This window comes from Phoca vitulina, unplaced genomic scaffold, assembly GCF_004348235.1.
Source record: "Phoca vitulina isolate PV1807 unplaced genomic scaffold, GSC_HSeal_1.0 scaffold128, whole genome shotgun sequence".
NCBI classification, from domain to species: domain Eukaryota; kingdom Metazoa; phylum Chordata; class Mammalia; order Carnivora; family Phocidae; genus Phoca; species Phoca vitulina.
The window spans coordinates 562,271-572,495 of NW_022589831.1; the positions used below are offsets into that span (position 1 = coordinate 562,271).

General features: G+C 41.6%; 1 protein-coding gene across 1 annotated transcript; it reads left to right on the forward strand.

Moving 5' to 3' along the window:
- The first annotated feature begins 362 nt into the window (after positions 1-362).
- LOC116628774 (olfactory receptor 3A1) lies at positions 363-1,322 on the forward strand. The gene has a single exon (XM_032399099.1). It carries the CDS (start codon positions 375-377, stop codon positions 1,320-1,322), a length of 948 nt encoding a protein of 315 aa, XP_032254990.1. The 5' UTR covers positions 363-374.
- Positions 1,323-10,225: the final 8,903 nt, after the last annotated feature.

The window sequence follows — 10,225 nt, forward strand, 5'->3', positions numbered from 1 at the left end:
CCAGGGTCCTGGGATCGAGCCCCACGTCGGGCTCCCTGCTCCGCGGGAAGCCTGCTTCTCCCTCTCCCACTCCCCCTGCTTGTGTTCCCTCTCTCACTGTGTCTCTCTCTGTCAAATAAATAAATAAGATCTTTAAAAATAAATAAATAAATAAATAAATAAATAAATAAATAAATAAATTCTTTTACGCATATGGGAGAAGGCAAAGGTTCTTCCTGAGACTTCTGTTTTTTAAAAGTAATCAGTCTAAAATAATCCACATGCCATTTGGGATGGCAAATTTTGCTGCCCCACAGAGTCAGTTTCTTCTTTTTGAATCAATATATTGAGAGGAATGATTCTTTTTCTCCTTGGATGTTTCCTTGCAGGAACTAATGCAGTCAAAATTTGGGGCCAATAGAACAGCCATTACTGAGTTCATCCTGTTGGGCTTGGTGGAGACACCAGAGCTGTGGCCAGTTGTCTTTGTAGTCTTCCTCTTTGCCTACCTGGTCACAGTTGGAGGCAACCTCAGCATCCTGGCTGCCATCTTGGTGGAGCCCAAACTCCACACCCCCATGTACTTCTTCCTAGGGAACCTATCAGTGCTGGATGTTGGGTGCATCACCGTCACTGTTCCCTCGATGTTGGCTCATCTCCTGTCCCACAAGCGTACAATTCCCTATGGAGCCTGCTTCACACAACTTTTCTTCTTCCATCTCTTGGTTGGGGTAGACTGCTTCCTGCTGACAGCCATGGCCTATGACCGATTCCTGGCCATCTGCCAGCCCCTTACCTACAACACCCAAATGAGCCAGACAGTCCAGAGGATATTGGTGGCTGTGTCCTGGGCTTTAGCCTTCACCAATGCACTGACTCACACAGTAGCCATAGCCACACTCAACTTCTGTGGTCCCAATGTGATCAATCGCTTCTATTGTGACCTCCCACAGCTCTTCCAGCTCTCCTGCTCCAGCACCCAGCTCAATGAGCTGCTGCTCTTTGCTGTGGGTTTCATAATGGCAGGTACCCCCTTGGCTCTCATCATCACCTCCTATGCCCATGTGGCAGCTGCAGTTCTACGAATCCGCTCTGCTGAGGGCAGGAAGAAAGCCTTCTCCACATGTGGCTCTCACCTCACCATGGTGGGCATATTCTATGGTTCAGGTATATTTAATTACATGCGACTTGGTTCAGCCAAACTTTCAGACAAGGATAAAGGGGTTGGGGTCTTCAACACTGTTATCAACCCCATGCTGAATCCAATCATCTACAGCCTCAGGAACCCTGATGTACAGGATGCCCTCTGGCGGGTGCTCAAGGGGAAGCGGTCACTAGCTTGACAAGGTCTTGAGGTCTGGAATGTCACCCGCTCCTTTTCTCTTTCTGAACTAAAAGAGAAATACTCTAAAGCCAGTAACTAAGACAAATGTTCCATAATTGCTTCTGTCTCCCTACACATGAGGATATTTTGTTAGGGATAATAGTTATTGTTTCTCAAAGAGGCTATGCCCAATTTATAGACAATAAACGTGTTAAGCTCTGCTAAGGCCAGCCCCTTTGACAAATTACAACTTCAGTCCCTGCATGCTCCTTTTTCTGTGTAGAAGTGAAACCTCGAGCCTTGACTATTACAGGTTCATATCACACAGTTTGGTTATAATCTGGGTTCCCAAAAATATCCAATCAAAGTCCTCCCCACCCTCACCCTCACCCAATAGTAAGTCATGTGATTCCCTCAAGTTCAGGTATGGATGGTCTGTTATAAAACATGGGCCTAGAGATCAGAATCATTTTATTTTTCCTGTCAGGTTTCTACAAAGCAAAAAAAGCACCTCAATCTTTTCCTATCACACAAAGATACCATGGGATATAGAGGGGACGAAGGGGAAGTTGTATTGGGTATGTGTTCTCTAGTAACTCTGAAGACCATGATCCTTGTGGACAAATTTTAAAAACTTCATTAACACACATGACAAATCATAAAATGAATGTTCCTCATTTATCTTTCCTGGTGTACTTCAAATCTTTTGAAAAGATAATCTTTTCTAATGTAAATATTATTTAAACATGAAAAAAATCCCAAACTACTCAATGTGAACTTCCTCTCTAAATCCTCACTCTCAGTCCCCGAACCTTCCAGCTGAGATAATCCATATCTGTAAATAGCAATATTTCCCCTAAAATTTCCTTTGTCAGTAAGAGAGCAGTCTCTAACCTAGAACATTCTCTCATCTTGCATGCTGCTTCCCAGGCTTTTGTCCAGTCTGTATTTGGCTGTATTTTCCTTCTAACCTCTCTTTGAGATGCATTGCCCATTCTGGGCATCTCTACCATGCCACTGATGTTTCCTGATTCATTTCTCTAAAACATCCCTTTGACCTGCACCTGTGGCATGGCTTCTCCATGAGTTTTCATGGTGGTGAAAGTATTGAAAGGATCGGGTAAGATGGAGATGAAGAGAAAGGACATGAGGGAGGGAAGCAGAACAAGACTGGAGGTGGAGAGAGAGTTTGTGGGAAGATGAAGAAGAAAGATGGGAACTGGGGAGAAATAGGAGAGAACTGTAAGCAAATGGGCTGAGAAGAAAGGATCGAGGCACTGGAGAGGATCCGATGGCGTACAGAGAGAGTGGAGATGAGAAAGATAGGATAGAGAAATAAGATAAGATGCCTTGAGACAGTTAAAAGATCAGATGAAGGAAGGGGAGCAATAAAATTAGTGAGTCAGGAATGAGAGATGTGGGCTTCTGAACAGGGCAGCTTCTTGTTCTGTATGCCCAGCAACAACCCATTTATATGACCTTTTTTAAAAATTTTTATTTTATTATGTTATGTCAGTCACCATACAATACATCATTAGTTTTTGATGTAGTGTTCCATGATTCATTGTTTTTGTATAACACCCAGTGCTCCATGCAGTACATGCCCTCCTTAATACCCATCACTGGGCTAACCCATCCCCCCACCCCCTCCCCTCTAAAACCCTCAGTTTGTTTCTCAGAGTCCATAGTCTCTCATGGTTCATCTCTGCACCCCCAAATTACTAGAACTCATACAGCAATTCAGTAATGTGGCAAGATAAAAAATCAATGCACAGAAATCAGTTGCTTTCTTATACACTAACAATGCAACTGTAGAAAGAGAAATTAGAGAAATGATTCCATTTACAATAGCACCAAAAATCATAAGATACCTCGGAATAAACCTAACCAAAGAGGTAAAGGATCTATACTCTAGGAACTGCAGAACAGTCATGAAAGAAATTGAAGAAGATACAAAAAGATGGAAAAACATTCAATGCTCATGGATCGGAAGAATAAACATTGTTAAAATATCTATGCTACCCAGAGCAATCTATACCTTCAATGCCATCCCAATCAAAATTCCAATGACATTTTTCAAAGTGCTGGAACAAACAATCCTAAAATTTGTATGGAATCAGAAAAGACCCAGAATCACCAAGGAAATGTTGAAAAAGAAAGACAAAGCTGGAGGCATCACATTGCCCGATTTCAAGCTATATTGCAAAGCAGTGATCACCAAGACAGCATGGTACTGGCACAAAAACACACATATAGACCAATGGAACAGACTAGAGAGCCCAGATATGGACTCTCAACTCTATGGTCAAATAATCTTCGACAAAGCAGGAAAAAATATCCAATGGAAAAAAGACAGTCTCTTCAATAAATGGTGCTGGGAAAATTGGACAGCCACATGCAGAAGAATGAAACTCAACCATTCTCTAACATCATGCACAAAGATAAAGTCAAAATGGATGAAAGACCTCAATGTGAGACAGGAATCCATCAAAATCCTAGAGGAGAACATAGACAATAACCTCTTTGACATCGGCCACAGCAAATTCTTTCAAGATACATCTCCAAAAGCTAGTGAAAAAAAGCAAAAATGAACTTTTGGGACTTCATCAAGATAAAAAGCTTCTGCACAGCAAAGGAAACAGTCAACAAAACAAGGATGGGAGAAGATATTTGCAAATGACACTACAGATAAAGGGCTGGTATCCAAGATCTATAAAGAACTTCTCAAACTCAACACCCAAAAAACAAATAATCAAGTCAAAAAATGGGCAGAAGACATGAACAGACACTTCTCTGAAGAAGATATACAAATGGCTAACACACACATGAAAAAATGCTCATCATCATTAGCCATCAGGGAAATACAAATTAAAACCACATTGAGATACCACCTTACACCAGTTAGAATGGCAAAAATTGACAGGGCAAGAAACAACAAATGTTGGAGAGGTTGTGGAGAAAGGGGAACCCTCTTACACCATTGGTGGGAATGCAAATTGGTACAGCCACTTTGGAAAACAGTGTGGAGGTTCCTCAAAAAATTAAAAATAGAGCTACCCTATGACCCAGCAATTGCACTCCTGGATATTTACCCCAAAGACTACAGATGTAGTGGAAAGAAGGGCCATATGCACCCCAGTGTTCATAGCAGCAATGTTCACAATAGCCAAACTCTGGAAAGAGCCAAGATGCCCTTCAACAGATGAATGGATAAAAAAGATGTGGTCCATATACACAATGGAATATTACTCAGCCATCACAAAGGATGAATACCCAAATTTTACATCAACATGGATGGGACTGGAGGAGATTATGCTAAGTGAAATACGTCGGAGGGAGAGATGAACCCTTTATACGACCTTAACACCATCATGTAGCCTATCCTCTCTACTGAGGATAAAAAAAAAAATTTAAGTTTCACTGGAAGTGCCAAAAATTATTCAGGGGACTCATTTTCCATTTCTCTGAACAGAAGGTGCTCCTGGAATGTTAAGGAGGCTTATCAGATGGCAAAAGAGTGAAAGGGAATGCTGGGTATTTTATCTACCTGCATCTCTAAAATGTCATCAGAATTTGTTACTAACCATCCAACTTACCAACTTACTCTCTGCTTTTTGAGTCATGCCTGCCAAGACTATCAAAAGACATGGGGAAAAGATAGCTCTTTCCTGATCTTTTCTTAGCCACCAAATAAACTTCAGGGATACAAACAGTGAGCTTCCTGGAAGGGTCAAGAAAACTGTTGAGGAAGATCTACAACATGGTCTTGACCTCATCACTTCCTCTCTGGGCAACGTTCTTGACCTTGGGTAAGTTCTTTTTTTTTTTTTTTAAGATTTTATTTATTTATTTGACAGAGAGAGACACAGTGAGAGAGGGAACACAAGCAGGGGGAGTGGGAGAAGGAGAAGCAGGCTTCCCGTGGAGCAGGGAGCCTGATGCGGGGCTTGAACCCAGGACCCTGGGATCATGACCTGAGCCAAAGGCAGATGCTTAACGACTGAGCCACCCAGGTGCCCCTTGAGTAAGTTCTTTACCTTGTCTGGTTCTACTTGACAGAGGCACAAGGTAATCATCAAGGTTCTTCCATTTGTAATGCCTCTGATTCTGCTAGTCTGAATGAATAGACGGTCTCACTCTGTTTACCCTGAAGAGTCACCACATCTTTCACCACCATTTTTTCTATCCACTGTCATCTAACACTGCTGCAAAAAGGAGCTTATTTGTTTCCAAAAATCCCGTGCCTCTGGCCTTTCTTCCATATGAACACTTATCTCAAGCCTCAAGGGTTGATTTCATGTGTAATCACTAGAGTAAAATGGATCAACTGTTTCAACATGATAAATGATGACCCAAAACACTGATTTCTGGCACTTTGTCTAATCTCCAGCATGATAGGGTTTCTTTAAAAATTTGGGAGATTACCTTCCCTTTGGAATTTGCCTAGATTTTTTATTCCAAATTTTTATTCCAATTTTTTGCTACTTAAAAAGTTTACTATACATGTAATATATCATGTTGTAAAAGTTCAGACAATACAGAATTGTATTGTCATTGTCACTCTTTTATGCCATTCCCTCAGTAATCCAATTTTTTTTAAAAAAAGAACTAGTAGTAATAGTTGGTGTTTAGCTTTCCACACAAATGAACACACACACACTTGCATGCACACACACACACATGCAAGTGAAACACTATACTGCTTTGATATGTGCTGTTCCCCTGTCTGCGTTACATGTTATGATTTTTTACATATCATCCTACAAATCAATTTTATCCATTTTAAAGGCTGCATAATATTCCATTTTATGTATAAACTATAATCCGTTTAACAAATCCCTATTGCTTTTATTTCTTTCCTATCTTTTTGCAATTACTAATAATACTGGGGTTAATATTCTTATTTGTATGTGTTTCCATATAACTGAAATTATTTCACTGGTTATCTTCATAAAAGTTGTGTGTGTGTGTGTGTGTGTGTGTGTGTGTACCCATGTAAGGAAACGCAAAGTTAAAAATTGGCAAATATTCTGCCTTTCTACAAGGGAAGCAAGGGCAAAAATGAACTATTGGGACCTCATCAAGGTAAAAAGCTTTTGCACAGCAAAAGAAACAGTCAACAAAACCAAAAGACAACTGACAGAATGGGAGAAGATATTTGCAAATGACATATCAGACAAAGGGCTAGTATCCAAAATCTATAAAGAACTTATCAAACTCAACACCCAAAGAACAAAGAATCCAACCAAGAAATGGGCAGAAGACATGAACAGACATTTTTCCAAAGAAGACATCCAAATGACCAACAGGCACATGAAAAAGTGCTCAACATCGCTCGGCATCAGGGAAATCCAAGTCAAAACCTCAATGAGATACCACCTCACACCAGTCAGAATGGCTAAAATTAACAAGTCAGGAAACGACAGATGTTGGCAAGGATACAGAGAAAGGGGAACCCTCCTACACTGTTGGTGGGAATGCAAGCTGGTGCAGCCACTCTGGAAAACAGTATGGAGGTTCCTCAAAAAGTTGAAAATAGAGCTACCCTACAACCCAACAACTGCACTACTGGGTATTTACCCCAAAGATACAAATGTAGTGATCCAAAGGGGTACGTGCACCCCGATGTTTATAGCAGCAATGTCCCCAATAGCCAAACTACGGAAAGAGCCAAGATGTCCATCAACAGATGAATAGATAAAGATGTGGTGTATATATATATGTATATACACAATGGAATATTATGCAGCCATCAAAAAATGAAATCTTGCCATTTGCAACAATGTGGATGGAAATAGAAGGTATTATGCTAAGCGAAATAAGTCAATCAGAGAAAGACAAGTATCATATGATCTCACTGATATGAGGAATTCTTAATCTCAGGAAACAAACTGAGGGTTGCTGGAGTGGAGGGGGGTGGGAGGGTGGGGGTGGCTGGGTGATAGACATTGGGGAGGATATGTGCTATGATGAGCGCTGTGAATTGTGTAAGACTGATGAATCACAGACCTGCACCCCTGAAACAAATAATACATTATATGTTAAAAAAAAAAAAAAGAAGAAGAAGATAGTAGGAAGGGAAAAATGAAGTGAGGGAAATTGGATGTGGAGATGAACCATGAGAGACTATGGACTCTGAGAAACAAACTAAGGGTTTTAGAGGGGAGAGTGGTGGGAGGATGGGTTAGCCCGGTGATGGGTATTAAGGAGGGCACGTATTGAATGGAGCACTGGGTGTTATATGCTAACAATGAATCATGGAACACTACATCAAAAACTAATGATGTAATGAATGGGGACTAGCATAACATAATAAAATAAAATTAAAAAAAAATACTCTGCTTTTCTATTTGCCAAAAATCATTGTACATCTTGATTGGCAGTTTGTGAGAATGCTTCTTACCTCACTTGCTTTAACTGGGTGTTATATATAGACTTTTTTATCGTTGATAATTAGATTAAATATTGAATTATATTTAAATTTGAATTTCTTTGTTTATGAGTATGATTCAATTGATTTTTATATACTTATTTCTTATTTATATTTATGCTTTCAAAATAGCTAGTTCATGTTTTTGCACCTTGGAGGTAGTTTATCTTAACAATTGGTGGAAACCCCCTTCAGTTTTAGGGTAGTATCTCCTTGCTGTGTATGTTGCAAATATATTGCCAATTTCCCACTTGTCTTCTATGTTGCTTAGGCTTCTCTTGCCCAAATGAAGTTTGACATTTTTATGAAGTTTATCTTCTTTGCTTTGTCATGCTTAGAAAAAAATGACTTTTCCATCTAAATGTATAAATACTTATCAGTGATGTTTTTCTAGTATATTTACATTTATATTTAAGTCAAATATTTAAAATACAAAGAATTTATTTTTGTGTATGTTCTAACTTTTCCCCCAGTTGATAAAAGTTGCCCCAATCCTATAAAATGTAAGCTTGCTTGTACAGTGTATATGATATATATATATCATGAGAGTATATATATATATATAAATAAAATAGCAGCCAGCGAAATGGCAGAAGAGGAGGTCCCCCACTCATTTCCCCACTCACAACAATATTTTGGACAGGAAATGCTGTTGTGGGAGTTTTGGGTTCTAGGTAGGAGCCTGCGAGACCCTGGGGGAACCCAAGACTGGGGAGGGCTGTTTTGAGATGGAAGACCTGCGCCCAGGTGGCAGATGTGCCCACAGTAGTCCTGGCTACAGACCTGGAAGCAGCTTGGTCCCCATGTGGACTCAGCTACAGCCCCGTTTGGCCTTGGTCCTGTCACCAGCAACATCTGCTAAGGGACCCAACAGAAGTCATGCCCACCTGTGCCCCAGTTAATAGCCCTGCCACCTTGACCCTGGCTGTGGATACTGAAGCTGCCCATGACCCAGCTCTGGCCCTCTTAGCTGCCAGTCCTGCCCTGCCCCACCAGAGACAAGCGCCCCATGCTCATCCATGCCTCTCAGGCCCTCCGACCTCAGTCCAACTGAAGACACTGATAAGGCCCATAATTTGGCTCCTGCACCTTGCAGTCTTGTCCGGGGACCCACCAGAAGACACATTCTTCTATGCCCCCAGAGGTTGCCCCAATGACCTCCATCCAACTGTAGATTAAAGTGACCCCATAACCTTGAAGTGATGGGCTGGGAACACTTGTGCCCACGAGGACCTGGAGGAAGACACACTCCCAGAGGTAAGCCTGCCAACTTACAGATCTTGAAGAGTCCCTATAACCAACATCCAGCTTCAAGGAGACATCTCTGCAGTTTATTAGGACCAGCTCCAGGCATCCTTGCCAGGATGTTAAATCATGAATCATGAAAAGTGCTTCCTTGTCAATTAACTCTCCCTATTCAGCCTTACTTTCCACCCACTCCTTTGGGCCCCATGGCCCACTCCCACATCGCTCCTCCATAAATGAGGAACTTCCAGTTCCTGCCAGGAGAATTTGCCTAGTGTGTTAGTTTCCTATTGGTGCTGTGACTAACTACCACACACTTAGTAGTGACATAAAACAACAGAAATTTATTCTTTCATGGCTCTGGAGGCCAAAGGTCCAAAATGAGTCGTATAGGGCTAACTTCAAATGTCAGCAAGGAACGTTTGTTCCAGAGGCTCCAGAGGAGAATGCATTCCTTGTGCCCCCAGCTTCAAGTGGCTGCCCACATTCCTTGCCACGTGGCCCCCTCACTCCCTCTCTGCTTCCATCTTCACATTGCCTTGTCTTCTGTAATCAAATAGCCCTCAACCTCTCTCTCGTAAGTACTCTTGGGGTGATGGCTGGGACCCACTTGAATGGTCCGGGATCATCTCCCCAGTTGAAGAGCCCTAGCAATCACATTTACAAGGTCCTAATTTTTCCATATAAAGTTGATTTCAGGGATTAGGATATGGATATCCAGGGGGGTATTATTCAGCCTCTCATGGCCAGGTATGGGATTCTTTCAGTGAGTAAATTATTTCTCTTGCATCATGGGTGGGATTGCCTTTCTCAGAATATGCTGAGACCTAATCCCAATTATTCTGGGGGCACAGAGGAGACATGGGAAATGTTCTTGAGGACGACAAGAATCATCTTGTAAGGCATCTGCTTCATATGAGGTCTTTGCATGGCCATCACACAAAAGAAGGTTGATCTCCACCAGCAAATAAAAAAGGATGCTTTTGCCAAGTGGCACCAAGAGAGACTGAGGGTTCAAAATTCTCATGCTCAACCTCTCAAATATTCCCATCCCAAGACTCAGGATCTCACTCCTTCCTCAGCAAGGCCCTGGATTTAGCACAGGAGGTGCCCTTCCCTTTAAGCTGCACATTCAGCCTCCCTTGTAGTTCTGTGACCCTTACAGTTAGGTACAAGAACTGATTTTCAATGCTGTCTACCTTGTGGCTGCAGAAGATGAACACCCCATGAGACATTGCCAAGGAAGT